This window comes from Oncorhynchus clarkii, chromosome 3 (genome assembly GCF_045791955.1).
Source record: "Oncorhynchus clarkii lewisi isolate Uvic-CL-2024 chromosome 3, UVic_Ocla_1.0, whole genome shotgun sequence".
NCBI lineage: Eukaryota > Metazoa > Chordata > Actinopteri > Salmoniformes > Salmonidae > Oncorhynchus > Oncorhynchus clarkii.
In genome coordinates this window covers 28340698-28361059 of record NC_092149.1, presented here as the reverse complement: position 1 = coordinate 28361059, position 20362 = coordinate 28340698, and the positions used below count along the sequence as shown (strand labels likewise).

The 20362-nt window shown below is 41.6% G+C and overlaps 2 protein-coding genes across 2 annotated transcripts; one reads left to right on the top strand and one right to left on the bottom strand.

Moving 5' to 3' along the window:
• The first annotated feature begins 740 nt into the window (after positions 1 to 740).
• LOC139392399 (cathepsin S-like) lies at positions 741 to 8973 on the top strand. Its single transcript, XM_071140366.1, has 8 exons — positions 741 to 822; positions 1641 to 1765; positions 2237 to 2359; positions 3090 to 3242; positions 5593 to 5817; positions 5979 to 6144; positions 6364 to 6466; positions 8372 to 8973. The coding sequence occupies exons 2-8, from the start codon at positions 1643 to 1645 to the stop codon at positions 8469 to 8471; spliced, it is 993 nt and encodes a 330-aa protein (XP_070996467.1). The 5' UTR covers positions 741 to 822; positions 1641 to 1642; the 3' UTR covers positions 8472 to 8973.
• A 3953-nt stretch (positions 8974 to 12926) lies between these two features.
• On the bottom strand, positions 12927 to 19691 carry LOC139405873 (hepatocyte nuclear factor 6-like). Its single transcript, XM_071148311.1, has 2 exons — positions 18656 to 19691; positions 12927 to 13237 (listed from the first exon to the last, which is right to left on the bottom strand). The coding sequence occupies exons 1-2, from the start codon at positions 19689 to 19691 to the stop codon at positions 12927 to 12929; spliced, it is 1347 nt and encodes a 448-aa protein (XP_071004412.1).
• Positions 19692 to 20362: the final 671 nt, after the last annotated feature.

The following is a 20362-nucleotide window of genomic DNA, read 5'->3' as shown; positions in this document are numbered from 1 at the left end:
TAAGTATCTCAAATCAACTACCACTCAGTATACCCTATTGCAGTGCTGTATGTATACATACACAACAATATGTAAGAATTATACATGTGTTTGTGTTGACTGTTAAATCTGATGATGATGAATACAGTATAGATTAGAAGTCTTCTTGAGGTCCTGAGATAGAGAGACAATGACAGAATAAACAGGTGAAAATGTCACATACCAGTTTCATACCAGTAACGCCTCTTCCTGCCTCAGACTCACCCCCTCAAACAACAGACTTCCTGTGATCTAGTCTTAAAATCAGATGAATTCTCCTGAATAGTTAATGTAGCGTTGATTAAATGTAATGTTTATAAATACACTGAGTGCAATGTTTAAAAAAGAGATTGGCAGGTAGCCTACTGTTAAGAGCAATGGGCCAGTAACCAAAAGGTTGCTCCCTAAGCCAACTAGGTGAAACATCTGTAGATGTGCCCTCAAGCAAGTCACTTAACCCTAATTGTTTATATATTTTAACAAATATTTAAGAACAGTGGGCTGGCTACTAGTCAGTATGATATCTGACTATATATTTTTATATTTCCCCCCTATCCTTCAAGAAGTCATATACATTCTAATTAAGGGGTCTATAGCATTGTTTTTAAATGCAATGAGAAATAGTATTTTAGCATGGTGAACATAGACATTTATAGATGACACAATATAAATGGTCAATGAGGAAGTTCTACCACATGACCTTCACAAATAAATATAAAGCAGGAAAACAGATCCCACTGAAATCAATTGACGCGCCTTGCTCTCCTCTGAAGGCATCATCAGGTGCACTCCGAGTTTTACAAGGTAAAACCTTTCTCCGTTTTCAGTGGAGGCAGATAGGCTATTTCCAGTTCATAATGTAGTTAGCTAGACTCGTTTAATTAGGAATTTGGTTTTAACTTGACCTTATTTAAAAACATTTTCATACAGCATTCGTTTTACTTTCGTTTTTAATATGTCAGTGCAACATTATTTGCTTATAACCATTCATATATTTATGTTTTCTTCCTTCTGTGAAATTGTCGAATTCCTCTTTTCATTACAACCTGTTTTGTAACGTTTGTACAACATCAACATTAATTAATTGTACTGTTTCATAAACTAAGATATTTCTACTGCTAGCCTAGTGGCAAACCTACTGAGATACTTATTTAACTAAAAAATAAGCCTACACAACGACACAATTTGCTTAATTTCTATGAAATTATATAATTTAACCCGTTTGGGGGCTTTCTTTTTCGCAGTAGAGATGGGTTAACAACACCGGTACGTCCGATAGCCTAATCTTGAACACTGAAGCTTCCTATTGAATAGGCCATAAACATTTTTCTATATACAACGTTTTTGTAGAATCTGAGTGATGTAATTATTTATTTGATCAGTGTTAAAGACTCTTGGTCAACAGTTTGTTTGCGCAACAGTTTCAATACCCGTTCATGGTTGGTCTTGTGACAAACTGACTCATTGTGTATAGGCTACAGTAGTTCCTGTCGCAGTAAACGTATTTGCGCAACTTAAACTTAATTGAGTCACACACTATAACTTCCTTATTTGGATACACAATGAAACAGTACAATAGAATTGCCTCCTGGTTGAATAATACTTGTCTATTTTCTGTGCAGGCATGATGTTGTGGAGCCTGCTGCTCGCTGCACTATGTGGCACAGCAGTTGCCCTGTTTGACCCAATGCTGGAACAGCACTGGCAGATGTGGAAGAAGACACATGGCAAGAACTACCAGACTGAGGTGAGATGAACCAGCATCACTACAATATGTTTTGGCTAGGATAAGGCAAAGCTGCTACTATAGTGGCACTTAGACAGATTATATTTGCTGTATATATTGAAAGTACCACCACCACCTTTATCACATACATTTTAAAAAAAAAGTGTTTTAACCTTTATTTAACTTGTCAAGTCAGTTAAGAGCAAATTCTTATTTTCAATGACAGCCCAGGAACAGTGGGTTAACTGCCTTGTTCAGGGGTAGAATGACAGATTTTTACCTTGTCAGCTCGGGGATTCAATCTTACAACCTTTCGGTTACTAGTCCAACGTGCTAACCACTAGGCTACCTGCCACACCATTTCTTACATCTAACTAGCTAACACTGAATGCATTGTGATTCAACCTGTGTGGTTTACATATTTGAAAGTGTACTGTTTTACAAGTCATTGACTGAGATTTTTCTACCCCTGTGTGTGTGGATACTGTGTAGGTTGAGGAGCTGGGCCGAAGGGAGGTCTGGGAGAGGAATCTTCAGCTGATCAGCCTCCACAACCTGGAGGCGTCCATGGACATGCACACCTATGACCTGGGCATGAATCACATGGGGGACATGGTGAGGGCCTCAGGTCACTGACAATGCCAAGGGCCATTTTGGAACTCTGATATCTGAAATTGTAGGTAAACTTAGTACCTACCTTGGCCTGATTCCATAAAAGTTTGATAGTGCGTGTATGGAATATGATACCAAAAAAGGCATGCAGAATATGGTATGCTTTCAGTAGGTATCGGCATGCAGAATATGGTATGCTTTCAGTAGGTATTGGCATGCAGAATATGGTATGCTTTCAGTAGGTATTGCAGTCAGGCCTGGTATACATGAAGGAAGAGTCAGACATTTAGATTTTGACCTACATGACTATTAATTTTGTTGAGTTCCTTTGTCATTTTTTTCCGGCGTTCGATTTTCTTGGCCTATAGGTGTTGAAATGTTGCTAAACTGGTTTCCTGAAGACAAGACAGTGTGTGCATTCATTCCTAATCTTAGTGATTAATGAGCATGACTGCAAATATACTTCCTTATGCCTCTAGTATGTATAACAAGTGGATGTACCCTTTCATGAGTACGCATCTGATTTGTTTTCTGTAAATACACAAGTAAAAGTATCATCCCATTGCACTACAGTATGTGCCTTTAGATGTATTTGTGATCCTGATTCAATGTGTATCTTCCTCCAGTTGATGTAGCATTGGGTTCATGGGATGGATTTATTATGCTGATTACAGTAAGTGCTCTTTAAATGCTCAGTCTGGTCAACGTGTTGCCTCTTGTCAACCATTTTCAGACCCAAGAAGAGATTGCCCAGTCTTATGCCTCATTGCGTGTTCCTGCTGACCTCAAGAGGGAGCCCTCTGCATTTGTAGGATCCTCCGGTGCCCCCCAACCTGATACCGTTGACTGGAGAAAGAAGGGCTACGTCACTAAAGTCAAAATGCAGGTAATGACGAACAGCTGCGGTTTGTGTAAACAGATGCAGTCAGTGCAGTTTGTGGCTGCTCCTTTATGTACTGACATGTATGTGTAACTGATAGATGCAGACACAGACACACACACACACACACACACACACTGCATGGTCATGTTTTTAAATATACAGTACCAGTCAAAAGTTTGGACACACCTACTCATTCAAGGTTTTCTTTATTTTTACTATTTTCTTATTTGTAAAATAGTATTGAAGACATGAAAACTATGAAATAACACATATCTAATCATGTAGTAACCAGAAAAGTGTTACTTTTTAGATTCTTCAAGGTAGCCACCCTTTGCCTTGATGACAGCTTTCCACACGCTTGGCATTCTCTCAACCAGCTTTACCTGGAATGACTTTCCAACAGTCTTTAAGGAGTTCCCACATATGCTGAGCACTTGTTGGCTGCTTTTCCTTCACTGCGGTCCAACTCATCCCAAACCATCTCAATTGGGTTTAGGTTGGGTGATTGTGGAGGCCAGGTCATCTGATGCAGCACTCCATCACTCTCCTTCTTGGTCAAATAGCCCTTACACAGCCTGGAGGTGTGTTGGGTCATTGTCCTGTTGAAAACAAATGATAGTCCGACTAAGCGCAAACCAGATGGGATGGCGTATCGCTGCAGAATACTGTGGTAGCCATGCTGGTTAAGTGTGCTTTGAATTACAAATAGATCATTGACAGTGTCACCAGCAAAGCACTCCCACACCATCACACCTACTCCTCCCTTCTTCACGGTGGGAACCACGCATGCAGAGATCATGCACATGCTCTACGTCTCACAAAGACATGGCGGTTGGAACCAAAAATATTGAATTTGGACTCATCAGACCAAAGGATAGATTTCCACTGGTCTAATGTCCATTGTTCGTGTTTCTTGGCCCAAGCAAGTCTCTTCTTCTTGTTGGTGTCCTTTAGTAGTGGTTTCATTGCAGAAATTTGATTATTAAGGCCTGATTTACACAGTCTGTTGAGATGTGTCTCTTACTTGAACTCTGTGAAGCATTTATTTGGGCTGCAATTTCTGAGGGTATCTCTGGGTCTTCCTTTCCTGTGGCGGTCCTCATGAGAGCCAGTTTCATCACAGCGCTTGATGGTTTTTGCGACTGCACTTGAAGAAACTTTAAATGTTCTTGACATTTTCCGTATTGACTGACCTTCATGTTTTAAAGTAATGATGGGCTGTCGTTTCTCCTTGCTCATTTGAGCTGTTCTTGCCATAATATGGACTTGGTATTTTACCGAATATGGCTATCTTCTGTATATCACTACTATTGTACCTTGTCACAACACAACTGATTGGCTCAAACGCATTAAGAAGGAAATAAATTCCACCTGTTAATTGAAATGCATTCCAGGTAACAACCTCATGAAGCTGGTTGAGAGATTGCCAAGAGTGTGTAAAGCTGTCATCAAGGCGAAGGGTGGCTACTTTGAAGAATCTCAAATATAAAATATATTTAGATTTGTTTAACACTTTTTGGGTTACTATATGATTCCATATGTGTTATTTCATAGTTTTGATGTCTTCACTATTATTCTACAATATGGAAAATAGTAAAAATAAAGAAAAACCCTGGAATGAGGACCTGTGTCCAAACTTTTGACTGGCAAATTGTAAAGTCTTTCATCTGTGTTGGACAGCAGTAAGACTAGCTGTCGTCATTGGCGTCGGCTAATGGGGATCCTAATAAATATATCAAATAACATTTGTGTACATGTGTACTGTTGTATGTATATCATAAATTATATGTATTATCTTTTTAACTACTGGCAAATATCCTTGGGATTAATGAAAGTTGTTGCTACAGGATAATAACTGATATCAGGATGTTCAACACAGCGCTGTCTCTTTTCAGGTCTTACTTCCTCTGTTTGTCTACTGTAGGCCTCTTCCTTGTTCTCAGTTGTTGAATCAGTTCCTTTTTTTGTGAGGTAGTCGTTGGCCTAAGTGCTAGGGTGTGCAAGTTTAAAACCACTGAATGACAAGCACAGCACGTCTACATAACATGAACATTTCAGTTACACTTTATTGTTCCAGTAAAATGTTTCTGTATTACATAGTAAAATGTATTACTTTGGGGTACTGTGAGAACTGAATCAAGCACCACGAGGCACTATTTGACACCAAGTTGTGAATTATATTGCACCTTTTCCTTTTGATTATATTGCACGTTTCAGCAAACATTGCTACCACATCATTTCTTGTAGATTCAATAATAATGAAACAGTACTGTAAAATAAGGTATTACTAATAGGACTCTCAAATGAACTTTATCCAGGTATTAGATGGGGATTGCTTCTGTCTCGTCCATAGGGCTCCTGTGGCTCCTGCTGGGCATTCAGCTCTGTTGGAGCCCTGGAGGGCCAGCTGATGAAGACCACAGGTAAACTGATAGACATCAGCTCCCAGAACCTGGTGGACTGCTCCTCCAAATACGGCAACAAGGGCTGCAATGGTGGCTTCATGAGCCAGGCCTTCCAGTATGTCATCGACAACCAGGGCATTGACTCTGACCAATCCTACCCCTACAAGGGAGTGGTGAGTATAAACTAGTATTAACAGCATTACTAGTGTGTAGCTGGGGTCAGCTGCCCTTGGTAAGTAGCTGCAGTAACTAGCTGGTTGTAGCTTATTTCCCATGCCACATTAGCCTTGTGCAGCACTATCTGACCCTTTTGTTGTCTTGTATCCCCTGTTAGCAACAACAGTGCAGCTACAACCCTGCTCAGCGTGCTGCAAACTGTTCCAAGTACAGCTTTCTACCTGAGGGGGATGAGGGGGCACTGAAAGAAGCCCTGGCCACCATCGGACCCATCTCTGTTGCCATTGATGCCACCCGACCTCATTTTACCTTCTACCGCAGTGGTACGGAAAAACTTCATTTCAACTTCTTGGGTCATTTTTATTTTTACATTTTAAGGATAGTATGGTCTTGTCATTGGTCATGTATATCTAAATCTGAAACAATGTGGCTTTTATTGAGTAATTGTCCACTTTATGGTCAACTGCTGGGCTTTGACTTGTGGAGAAATGCATATATATTGAGGATTGACTTGTCATTGTCCAACCCATGTATAATTGTAGGAGTTTACAATGATCCAACTTGCACAAAGAAGATAAACCATGCTGTCCTTGCTGTGGGGTACGGTACCCTGGGCGGGCAGGATTACTGGCTGGTGAAGAACAGGTAAAGGGATTTAGAACTTCACTCAGAGTTTCCATCTTCAAAGCTCCATCTGCTCTTCTGTTGTTCTGTATCTAGATATTTAGTCAAACAGGGCTACTGTTCAGAGCTGAGTTGAAAAGATCCTCCAAGTAGACTTAGTATCCAACTTTATTCCCCTTTTCAAACCTCCATCTGCTCCTTTGTTTCATTCCAACAAACAGGACCATGGTGAAGGGTAAAAAGGGAAGTGGAAAGAGAACGTAAAACTCAAATTAGGCTTTAGACAAATGAACCTTGGTCGTTTGGGAGTTAATGCGATTGTTTATTGTGGGGTTATTCAACCGGGGGTTTGCGGCCCCTTAGAGGTACTGCAGGGGGTCCGCCAAAATAATAATTTTAATATCAATGTTTTTATGAATTTCTCTAGCAACAACAGAATAAACAACATACCGAATGTAGAAAAGAGGAGAAAATCTTATTTCTACACTGAACAAAAATAAAAACGAAACGAAATGCAACGATTTTAAAGGTTTTACTGAGTTACAATTCATATAAGGAAATCTGTCAATTTAAATCAATTCCTTAGGACCTGATCTATGAATTTCAAATGACTAGGAATGCCGATATGCATCTGTTGGTCACAGATACCTTTAAAAAAAAAAGTAGGGGCTTGGAAATCCGTCTGTATCTGGTGTGACCACAATTTCTCTTGTATTTTTGTTTAATGTAATAATGTCAACTTTATCTCTTAACTTCTAATATTGAGCAAATTACACTGATTGGAAACAATTACACTCACTGGAGTATCGAACATAGGCTTTGAAAAAGCTCCCGCGAATAGGCTAACAGTACGGCAAGTGCCGCTGGCGGATGGTTAGCTGACTAAACTCAACGGAGTTGAGCAGAGAACAAGCTATGGGGAATTTAAGCTCTGACTACATCTGTAAACTCTGACTACATCTATTTGCCCAAGGTCAATACTTCAAAATTTTAATGCTTACCTATGTTTGTCCTCTGTAGTTGCGTGTCTTTCTTTGTTTGATGAAATCCATATTTTATTCTGTAAATGTTAATCACATACAACCACTGACTGTTTTCTCGAAGATGGCAACTTAGCGTGAATGTGCATGTGCCAGTTGAATCTCAGATGAATTAGGCCTAGGTCTCCAAATGCTCATTTCCAATCCAATTGCACAATCTAGGCCAACATCATCAGAGATTAAATTGGCACATGCACATTCAAGCTGAGTTGCCATCTTCGAGAAACAGAAACGAGCAAACAGTCGGTGGTTGAATTTGATTAATATTATTATTATTATTATTCATTGAAAAAGGAAGTCCCGCAACTACAGAGGCCGAACATAGGTACAAGGTAAGCGTCATAATTTACTTTTTTTAAAGTATTGACCTTGAGCAAATCAATGTAATTGGAGCTGAATTTCACAAAGCCTGGTCTCTGCTCAACTCCGTTGGTGGAGTTTTTCAGAATCGTCCTTTACCATGGAGTTGAGTTTAGTCAGCTAGCTGCTGGTAAACTTTCTTGACTTGGACATACATGGCTGGCTAACCTTTGTTTAACCAGCTAAATAGCTGCTCATAATCATAATCTCTAAACACATCTCTCTAAATGTGTTTAGAGTTACCTTTCTAGCTAATAGGCAATGTTAGAGATTACATTTCCTCTTACAATTATAATGTGGGGAGGTCAAAATACTGAAAAACAATCTACCAAATCTATTCCATTATGTTTCACCTGATGATAAGACAAGAACAGGTGATTTCTTGATATGTGATCTAACATATGATGTGGGGCCCTGGGTCGCCGGTTTGCCTGGTGCCTGGGCAAGAAAAGCTTGAAGACCCCTGGTTTATTAAGTATTGATGTTCATTGGAAATATGTTTCAATCTTCCTCACCTTCTGTCTAGCTGGGGCTTATCGTGGGGAGACCAGGGATATATACGGATGTCACGCAACAAGGACAACCAGTGTGGCATCGCCTTGTACGGGTGCTACCCTGTCATGTAACTCCTGCCAATCAAAGGGGTCTAACTGGAAAAGCTGAGCCCTTTAATTAATTTAATGTAATTCATTTTTACTTCCTCCATTGTTTTAGTGTTGTTTTTACCATTTCATGTTCTATCACTTCATGTCTATATAGACAGTACTTCTTTAGAAGTGTTTTTACAAATCATATATAAGTCAAATGTGATTATCTACATTATCACCGTAGCTAGCATCCAGGGGGTGTACTTGTACATCAAGCTGCCTCACGCTACAGAAACAGGAGATGCATGCCAAGGCTCGTGCAAGGCTACATACTTATTTAAATCAAAGTATATTTTGTCATCAAATAAAAATAACTTTTAAAGAACTGATTTGAATTGAATGAATACTTCTACCTCCAAACTGTAGTGACTGTAAATTGCAATGTGTGTTTATTTCCATTTCCTCAGTCACAGTGTATGTAGACCTACATCCTGTGTGTTGCCATGCAGCGTGAATGAAGTCAGCAGACCAACAAACTAAATTGGGTTACAAATGAGTCATTTTAATTTTTTGGTGCAACATCACAACAAACAATTTCACATGAGGTATTCAAAGGGATTCTCTTTAGTTGTTGTTACAAAATGTCCCACCATGATTGACATGTAAAGTGTTGTGTTTTAAGCCTTTGGTTGGTTAGCCGCATTCATTAGTTAGTCTAACACATGGACGAGAATGGCACGATAAGTATGGTGGGTGTCCTAGTTCAGGAACCCAGACACAAACCCATGTCAAATACAATATTTCCCCCAATTTGGCCTCGTTTAAGCTTTTGAATGGAGTCATGTATTCCTGCTTCCAACAGTGGGATCAAACAGTATTTCAAATACACTAACATATTGGAAAAGGAATAATGGTTTTACAAATGTGAAAAAATAGCTTTAGTCTCCTCCTGACCTTTTGTTTTTGGTTGAACTCTTGATTCTTGGGCTTTCATAACTGTTACAGTAAGTCACATGATTCTAGTTTGGTACAAGGAATAGGCAACGTTGATTACAGCAATATCCTCCTTGCTTGGATTGTCACCTACTTTTTTGGTCTTGAAAATGATTATATACAGATTATTGGTAAATATGACTTCTGTAGTACACTGGACTACGCTTTGGCTGGATGGGGCTTGGTTGCTCCTGTAACAGATTGATTCCAGCACATTTGGTTTTGAAAAAGCATGAGAGACAGATGGACAGACAGATAGACAGACACCCTGAAAGGATGGAATCTTTGGTTAAGAAACTTCTTTGCCACACAACATCTCACACAGTTGAGGTAGATGGGTAAGTATTCATGTACACAGGGGGACAAAGGGAACACTGGGGTTACGGAGTCAAAATACTTCCTCTACAGTCACAACTTCATTTCAATCTCTCAGTTCCAACTTCAAATGCTGAACCTAAAAATACTGTGTTACTTAACTCATCTCACTGGACTTCACTATCTTTGGATTTCTGGTGTATTAATTAAGATGGAATGATAACCCCACGTATAGTACAAAAACAATATCAGAGGGTATCCATGCATACTCAGCTATACTTTAGTATATAATGTACCTGTGTTTTTAAGCCCCAGAAGAGCTTGAAAACATCCTCGCCTAAAATATCCTTTAATCTAGAGAGACATTTCTTTACACTCCACTAGGGGGTGCAACAGGCGTAAACTGATGACAGACCACCTGCAATACTCTATCAACTCTCCGTGCAAAGGGGAGTTCTCTCCTCAGTTAAGACAGAGCAGACAATGACTGAAAAGTCTCTCCACATTTGAGGGCAGACTCTATTCTAAAATATGGGCCGTGTAAAAAAAAATAAAGGTGTCATGGGGACCTATTGTCTTTGATAGAACACCATATGACAAGCTTGAAAAAAAGGAACATCAAAACTGGTAGGGGTTTTCATGTTCCCTGCACCAGACTGGCCCCCTCCCTTGGTCCCAGCATGCTTACAATTGTTGCTCATTAAACTTTAATTCTACTCTATTGTGCCCTTCCACCCCCTCTCCCAAAACATTGCACCCTGTTCAGGGGTGATTCAGCCACCCTTCTGATCTCCCCGCCCCCTTTGAATGCCCCTAAGCCCACGGGTCTGGCCAGGAGCGGACCCTTAAACCAGATACGCAGAGAGGAGACGGATAAAAAGGCTCCCTTTGAAGTCTGCAAAAGTCGATGGCCTCTTTCATGACCGCCCGTCTTTCAAGTGCACGCTGTGAAGGGGTCCCGACAACACGCCCCTCCCAAGGTTAAAGACAGGAGAAGCGCACGTTAGCTGGTGGACAAGCTATCCCTCCCCACTACCCGCCAAAGCAAAAATGAGAAAATGCTAGAGGAGCCTGTGGAACTGAGAAGACTGGCAGAAGGGATGAGTCTGGAGGATGGTGAAATCACATTGAGCAGGACATAGACAGGAGTGTGTGAAATGCAGCAAGGGGAGTCCCTGCTATGCAAACCCCAGGAAGATGCACAGCATGCATGTTTCCATGGGGTCTCAAAGGATTCACACTTAAGAGCCTGAAATGCTCTGTAAGTGCAACCCTGGACACTCCAGACACTCTGCCGAATGATGTTTGAACACAATTTTACAAGCAACCTGTGAGCCTATGAGATGTCACATTACCACAACATTCAAACAAGCTTAGCCTCGGCATAAGACCTGACCACAGAGACATTTGCCAATAGTAAAGAAATCCCCATTATTCTATAAAAAAAAGGCCTTAAAGAGAGAGATACGTAACATCACTGGGAGTCGGGGGAGAAGAAAGGGGTTTAGGCCATACATTCAGGGAGGACAATCTTAATCTTTGGTATTACGATGGGATTCTACAACTAAAAGTGCCCATCAGAAAAAAAAGTCAGTTTCACACGGACATACAAAGCATTATTAAATAAATACTTACAGTATATAGATAGCATAAATAAATAACCAAATAAATAGAGAGAAAACAAAAGAAAAACAATAAATACACAAATGCAGTAATAAATACATTGATCAGTTCAGCAATGGCATTTTAAATTCTTGCTCCAATGAAACTGGTTATAAAGAGGCATGTTAAAACCGTTCCTCGAGGAACTAAAATGAACTTGGTGTACGTAGCAGGACTGGAACAACAACAACTCATACTTCCATTGGATTTCTATAAATAGAGCAATGTGCTTGAAATCTGTACAAAAGGGCTAAAAGAATCACATTCCTCCATTTTCTAGGCGTCTGTAAAAAAAAAAAAAAAGATTTGCAATGGAGCCGAGGTTTGTTCAGTTAAGTGTTTTGAAACATGAGTGGAAAAAATACTACACTACTACTATACATTGTGTTACAAGTACTTCTTCCTTTGCGACCGTCGTGTTCAAAGTGTTTTGGTTGAGTCAAAATGGCTACAGAGCTTTTGTTTGGTAGGTCAGTCAATGTCTTAAAGCTGGAGGGTTGCATCAAAAAGTCTCTGACTTGGCATCCCTTGAAATTCTGCCCTTGTTTACAGATTCTGTCCCGATTTAAAATGAGACACACCAAGGTTGCTCCTTGAAAACTGTGATTCATTCAAGCTGGAACCGTTGTCAAGAAGTGTAAAAGACAAGTCAAGGTTCTCGTGACAGGTAATGATCGAAAACTGAGAATCGTGGAGAGAGAAATAACCTCCTGATCATCCGGAGAGTTCTGCAGTCCTGCGAACCATGTTATATGGGAACACATGCCGCATTCTTTAGAAAACGTGATGTAGCTCTGATTTTGTCACAATCCCCATGTTATTCTCTGTGACCTTCGTCTTGACTCCTCAGAGAAACAAAGGACATAAGATGGAGATCTGTCGATGTAACGGGTGGTGAAAATTTGAATTAGGGGTGTTATGCAATGCAGCGATGCCTCTTGATTTCTGTTTCTAGTAAGGGAGATGAAATTAGCCCTAAGGGCAAACAAAAGTATGGCTCCTCCTGATTATTAATAACCTAATAACCATACTATTCCTTGTGCCATTTTTTTTATAAAAAAAAAAACTTTTCATCTTTTAACTCTGGATTGTTGGAAAGGGACCCGTAAGTAAGCATTTCACTGTTAGTCTACACCTGTTGTTAACAAAGCATGTGGCAAATGAAATTTGATTTGATTTCATAACCTACCATATTAAAATTGAATGTGATAAAATTATAGAAATCAAGGATGCTCACTGTTACCCTCTTAAAATTCAAATAAACTATTCACCCACGACCATTCAAATTATAGGAACTTGTCTCATACAAGTGCTCATATTATTCTGGGTATCACCGCTTCAATATCAAGGAGAGATCAACTTTGGTCTGAAATGCTCTGTGATAATTCTTCATAAAAAACGAAACTACGCCAACTCCATCACTCCCTCTGATAATGAGGAGTACATTATTACGCCTGATCTCTACCTAGACCAGCCTATGTGCCCTCTGCTGCCACGACGCCCACCCAGCCCACCTCTATCCCATCAGGCCGTGCTGCAGGACACGGCGGAGGAGGACACGCTGGAGCCCGAGGAGCCTGTGGAGGAGGGGCGGCCCTCTTCCGCCCACTTGTTGACATTGCGGCGCCTGGCGTTCATGAAGAAGTTGCTGACAGTGGAGAGCTCCAGGCCCAGCTGCTGGGAGATGGTGACCTGGAGGTCCTTGGCTGGCCGGTGGTTCTCCCGGAAGATGGCCAATAGGGTACGCCTCTGGAGGTCCGTGAACACCAGCCTGGTGCGCTTGGGACCCTGGTTGCGCTCCAGTTTACTCTGCTCCTCCTCCTTCTGCTTGCAAGCTGTAGGCAGAAGAAGTAGAAAAATGGGTTAGCTAATACAGACGGGCTAGCTAACTAGGACAAATGGATTAGCTGAGAGAAAGTGGATTTGTTGAAGGAAAACAGATTAGCTAAGCAAGTTTGATTTGCTAAAAGAGATGAATCAGCAACTTGTTTCACTGCACAGTTGGCCAAATAAACCTAATCCACCAGAAATCAAGACATCAGGCTGTCACACTATTACATGCAAGTAGGCCACTCAACTTGGATAAATGCTGACTAGACAACTAGACCAGCAAAAAAACATAAAGTAGTCTACAGATAAATAACAAATTAACAAGTTCCTCTTGGCATGCATTTCAGTTTTTAATGAATAGGTCTACATTGACATTTGAGTCATTTAGCAGACACTCTTATCCAGATTAGTTAGTGCATTCATCTTCAGATAGCTAGGTGGGACAAGCACATATCTCACTCATAGTAAGTATATTTTTCCTCAATAAAGTACCTATCAGCAAAGTCAGTGCTAGTAGCGGGGGGGAAAGTAAAGGGTGAGTGTTAGTTAACGAAAGGCAAATGCAGTGTACACGTCACTGGGCTAGCCTGCTCTGTTTTCTGTTGGCATGTGCAGACCTGTGACAAGTCAGTGCGCCTGTGTGACACCTGACCTGTGTGTGGTGGGAAAATGAGACTAACACAGAGCATGTACATGAGCAAGTGGGGAGTTTTCAGAATTAGCCTACGCTAGACTAGAGCATGAAAATGTCAATGTTACCTCCTGCACAACAACATTGGCAACTTCAATCGGCCTACCTGCAGTTCTGGCTTATGTTGTTGTTATTATTGACTATCAAAGTTTTGTTTAATAATTAGTGTTACAGTTTTACCTAAACATTTGTACACATTTACTGGTAAGACTCGGCTACAATTGAACCTCGCTTTCATTTGGAATTTCAGTTTGACTAAATTCCAAGTGGTTGTTTTCCGTTTACAGTTATCCAGGACAGAGGACGGAGATGTAGCAATGGGGGCAGAGGCTACCATTCTACAGGAATAACAGACGTTTTCCAAGGCAGAAAAGAGAAGCCAACTTGAGGTTGGTCAAATTTGCCATGCCAACCAAATAGCATCCAAATGTAGACTATAAGTAGCCTGCAAGGAATTTTTACATTAAGGTCCCTAAAGGCTTTTTGCATTAGGATGGTAAATGACTTACAGTATGTGCAAGTCTGTGCATCATTCACAGGAGGGTGAAAAGTGTTTATGCTCTGTAGGCTATTCACACACAATTGCAGTCCAGGATCATAGTATAGAACAGCCAGTGCAGTCCTCGCAAGGTAAAATAACATCATGTCTCTGAGAGAAAATTCAGTCATTTGAAATTACCCACTTAAAATTGTATATTGTTCAATGTTTACATGTGGCCTAATTAGAGTGTTGAGAGAAAACGGTAGAGGCTATGGGCTGTGTCTGCAGTGCATCCATATGAGGATTAGACAATACAAGGTGTATGGGCTACTCTGCCCACAACTAAACATTTGACCACATACACAAGTAGGCCTACAATAGATACTGTATGTACTGGAAACACTACACCCACTGTTGTCTTCATAAATGAAGACAGCCCCCCTCCCCCCCTTCCTTCTTCTTCCTTTTCCCTCCTCTTCCCCGCTGACTTGTCTTAGTGGACACTTCAACATCATTCGTTTCTCATAAAAGTCATTTACATGAGGCGGAGAGAGTGAGTGATAATCACTTTAGGGAGAACTAATTTATTTTCTATTAAATAGGTTACGTCAGAGAGGATTGAAACAAGCAGAGTCTGCACTGCTCCGAGTGTTCAGAAGCCCTATGTAGACTAAAACATATTTGGGTGACTCTTGTAATTACCTAAATGCACACTTTTAAGACCTCAATCAGCAGCGTGTGGTTGTATTTCTTTTTTGCTGATGGTGAAGGTCTTTTTAAAGCGTAAGCAGTGACACACCACACATACACACAGCGAGGTTGCCCCCAGTCTCCAAGAAAGGCGCTGAGATGTTCAATAGATAGATTGGCTTACTGTATATCTCCCCATTGAAAATCATCTCACACACTGAGGGTTGATAGGCCTGATATTTGCTGTAAACCCACGGTAGTGCAAATGATAAATGGCAACTCAAAGACAACTGAAAAATATTTTATCATTAGGACATTTATTAGCTGTGCCATCATAACGACAACATTTCAAATGTACTAGCCTATAGCTGAGGTCTAGGTTAGCAAATGTGAATGTTGTGCCTTAATACATTGTGCTGTAATTCCCACTGTATATTTACTCTGAAACATTATCTGAAGGAAATGTTAGACTCTGGGATGTCTAACCTCTTGTCAACTTGAGATTACAGGGCCTGTTACCTTTTAGGCATCTACAGCTCATTTACATTTCTGAGAGTTATCGAACCATTTCTCATTCAAATCTGAACGGCCTGAAATTCCTAAAGCATGTCAATATTACCACATCTAAAAGAAATAGGTTTTCCCAACTGCTACATGTTTTACTGGCATTATATATTCCTACCGTGTCAATACGAAGACTGCAGCTATAAAACCCATACTGTCCTGTGTTCAGAAACGCATGGTAATGAAAGCAATGACATGAAAGTAGTGGTTAGCTTGCTTGTACTGTGGAATTATGGGTTGTTGGAGGAGTCAGGGTGTCCTACACCTCCTTTTTTCCTCTGCCCCTCCATCCTGTCCTTTTCTCCCTCCCTGGCTGGCGATCATAACGCCGGCCATTAAGTAAATGCTTCCTTATGCTGTAATCATGTGTAAAAGGCTTGCAATTACCATGTTATAAATCCCTGGCACTGGGGCTACTCCTGGAGACATAAATATTCCCCTATAGGCTTCTTATGATCGTGGGAACAGCCCCTGATCATGATGTATGCCCTTGTCTCGTGTTGCTGAAACGTGATCGAAAGCCCTTTCCCTACCCCCCGGCGTCTGAACCTCCACCCCCTCCTAGCCGACCCCCTCCCTGTCCCCCCTCCAGCCCCAGCCCACCCCCTGCTGATTTCTTGGGCCAGGGGCTGATAGAAATTATTGATTAAATCTGTGCAGCTCAGACTCCTCGACCCATAGAGGCTAGTTAACCCCTTCAGCGCCAGAATGGGGAGCTGCAACAACCCAATAAAAACAACATTGTTTGTTTGGGAGACTGGGCTGTTAAAACCATACTGGAATGTTACTCATTTTTGATATGCAAATGTTTCCCTTGTGACCTTTGAGCTAGGATAACTGAACTGAATATAGTAGCGTACATACAGTGGATTGGCTTCATGGCTTTCATTACTGGGGGATGGCGCAGCCACTGGACCTGAGACATAAACCGCATTGACCTTTCTTATTCATTTAGACCTTCAGTCAAGGGCTTCAGCCATCATCTTTAAAGTTAGGTTCCCTGATCCCTCGCGACTTAAAGTGTTCAAGCACCACTGCGTGGTCTTTAGCTGCACCCTGCCTTCTTCTCTGACTAAAGCCTGATTGCCTCCTCCACAGCCTGAGGTTGGCCTGAAGATGCATCTAATATGCAGTGCAGTAATACAGAGAGCATAACCACTAAACAGGAGAAAGTAAAATAACCTTCTCCATGTAAGCGCTTCAGAATGTCTCCACATAAAGAGGAATATTAAAAGACGATGACATTACATAATCAGGTCCACCATTTATCCTAAAGCTTTGCATAATGAAACATGATGTCGAGGGAAGATAACTGGCATGATAACAATAAACATGGAGAGCTGGCTGAGACACTGAGATGCTGAAGGAGCTGGTGGGTATTTAAAGGGAGTGCTGCATTAAGGTGGATCATCTTAAAACTTGAGGCGTGAAGCAAAGAGCACTTGAGCTATCTTCAGACTAGGGAGCACAGGGCACTGTGCATCCTAATTCCTGTCTCGATCTGCTGATGCGGTCGAGGTATGTGTGGGCATGGCGTGCTGCTCTTTCCCATGGAAATCAATAGAGGCTTGTAATTAAACAAAAGGGGGTTGGCTGGGAAGGGAAAAACAACCCTCTCAGAAAGTAGGTTATGTAGAAAAGTGCAAAGCTGTCCAAATTGTGCCTTTGCCAATAACTAAATATGCAAGTTTAGATTGTGTAGGGGAGAAGCATTGTCAAATGTTAGTACGCTTGCAATACATCCCCCATGTAAGCTCCTTCATTTTTTATGACTAGGATTGATCTGCTCCTTGAATTTTGAGCAGTGAGTTGTGAGAAAAGAAATCTATGAGCATTGAGGTAAAATGACAAGAATACTGCAAGACAATCCAAATGGTTGTGTCATCTATGATAAAAGGGTTGTTTTTCTCAAAATGCAAAAAATGCTAAAGTTTACAGATGGCACAACACCTCAGCGGCAGGGGGAAAACGTTTCCTTCCTTGCACAATAACACTGCTTCAAGTAAAGATTGGATGCATTGAATATATACTGTAGACAACAAAGCTGTCACATAACAGAAACTCTGGAAATCTAAAAGAGAATCACCTGTAACTGGGTTGAGTATGATAATTGTAACATTTTGTCGAACTGAGGATGTACACATGTGTTCAGAGAGCTACACAATCAAAGATCAATAATTGTGAGAGGATTGCAAGAGTGCACAATCATTACTTATGAGCCCTATTGTGCTTTTGGGCTTAATCAGTTGTGCTGCTGACAGATAGCGAAAAGCTGTGATCAACTGTGCTTGCTTGCACAGCTCACAGACCCCTGCCGACATATGCACACTCCTCTCAGCCCATATCATATTACTGTGTTCACTTGGATCTCTTTCTGTGCTTCGTGTTTCAGATGGGTTCTCAGTCCCTATGGAGTGACAACGCAGTAACACTGCACTGTATAGTGTGCTGTCTTCTTTAGTGCATATCCCTAAAGAATATCCGATGTCAACCAACAAATCATGTACTGCCTTTTAAAAATCTATTTTTTTCATAATGTTGTTATATCTTGTACTCCCATTTCACCTATATTATTTATTAGATATGGGGATTGCATATGAAGTGTGGGTGAAAAAAACAAGTGTATCTTTCCACAAAAGAAACAACATTTCCTAACTATCTCCCCAACTCTTAACGTCAGGTATGCACAAACAAATCGTATTTTATGGTGGTTTCACCAACAATAGTCCTTGTAATTATGATCTCCATGGTTCATTTATGAAGGAAAAATGTCCACTCTAATGGTTTAACTAGATCACAATACGTTGTGTACCCTGCTCCTTGAATACTCTGTAACCGTACAAACTATGGTCCTGTCATTCAAATATATCCTTTAGGAACATAGGAAAGGCACAACTCATTTTTCATTCCTCTGATCAGCATACAGATCTTGTTGGATTTTTTGAGAAAAACATGGAGAGAAAGACAGATGTGGAGAGAAATGGAAAGAAATCTTACCCTCCAGCCGCAGTGAGGCCATCCTTTGAAACTCGGGCTCCTGCAGCCAGCGGGACATCCTCTTGAAGGTCTCGCGGCCAGACTTGAGCTTGCCCCAGGGCTTGGGGTTTCTCAGGAGGTCAGACAGAGTGCCCTGTGACCTACACAGCACCCTCTCTGCAAAGATGGCCTGGGGAATGCTGTACCTCTTCAGCTCAGTGATGATCCTCTGGGCCACGTCCCTGGTGTCGATCTCCTCTCCAGCCCCTCCACCTCCACCACCCTGGGAGCTGGGCAGCATGCCCTCACTGCTGGGCAAAGAGGACGAGGAGTGGGGGAGCTCCCCGGCCTTTGAGGACTGTTGGCTGGGGTGGTGGTGTTGGTAGTGCTGACTGTAGATGTGAGGATGGTGGCTGGGCGCGTGTTGGTGAGCCTCCATCTTGTTCAGCTGATGGCTGACCGACGAGTCGCCGCCCAGCCCTGGAGGGGACATCTCCCTGCCGAAGTCTGCCGTCCTGCAGAAGATGTTGCCCCCGTGGACCTCGTAACCACTTGGAAGCATCTGGCCACCATTGCCGTTGGGGCTGTTTCCCAGTGTCCCGTAACCATGCATGGGTGTCCCCAAGCCAGAGCCTGTAGAAGGTGGTGAAAGGCTCTGTGTCATCCCCAGATCTTTGCCGTAAGGGTTGTAGAAGTTGCCACCCAGGCCTCTGTCCTCGCGCATGAGAGTAAAGCTCCCGATAACATTGCTGACCGGCAGGCAGGGATGGTGGTGGTGATGGTGGTGGTGAAATTTGTCATCGAAAGGCTGCAGGGGGGTTAGTGTGGTGTACGTGCTGCCACAGCTAGATGGAGCATCTCCTCCATAGCCCAGTGCTGACATGGAGTGGTCGAAACCTGGAGGTCGGTGCTCAGGCTCCAGGGACATGGAGTGCCCCCCAAGGGAGGGCCTGGGGAAAGCAGCTGAAAGGTCCCGTGAATGCAGCATCGCTCTGCCATCCTGACTATGGAGCTCAGAGTGGATTTGGACAGACATCTCCCCTAGACTTCCATCCATTTTGAATTTAGTGAATTTCCCTTTTTTTCTATCTTTATGGTGTTGTTTCAGTAGCCTAGTTGTTGTTTAACAGTAGACTAACAGTCTGGATGGCCCTTCTCCTGTTGCACAATTCTATGGATTTATTGATTTCTGAATGGATTGATTTATGTGCTTCTATACTGTCCAATTAATTATCTGATAACAACTTAAGTAATCTCTTTAAACTCCTTCAAACTCCAGGAAATCAAGTGTGAAGCAGCGTCAGTAAGATTAACTATCACATTATTTGGATTTGTGCTTACAACACTCTTCTTATCCTTTCTTTGGGCTTCAACTGTGTTCCACCGCAGAATCGTCGCTCTTTTGCCTGCGGGAGATCAAATGTTTACTTGTCTGTATTTTAGTTATAGCCTGCTCATGCAATAGGGACGTCTAGGCTATTGTAGACTATAACCACAGTCACAAGCATTTCACACATTAAGTGTAATTTTTTTCATTCCTACGAGAGCCGATCAATGCATGTGTAACACAAATAAATGACATCGCGATGTCTTCACAGGCAAATCCACTCTTACAAATCACATTATTGCCTCTCAAGCAAAGTTCTAAATACTCGATGAGCGCGCACACGATTCTTTGGACATTAACGTGCGTCATTCTTGCATATTTCTCAACACAATTCGGACAAC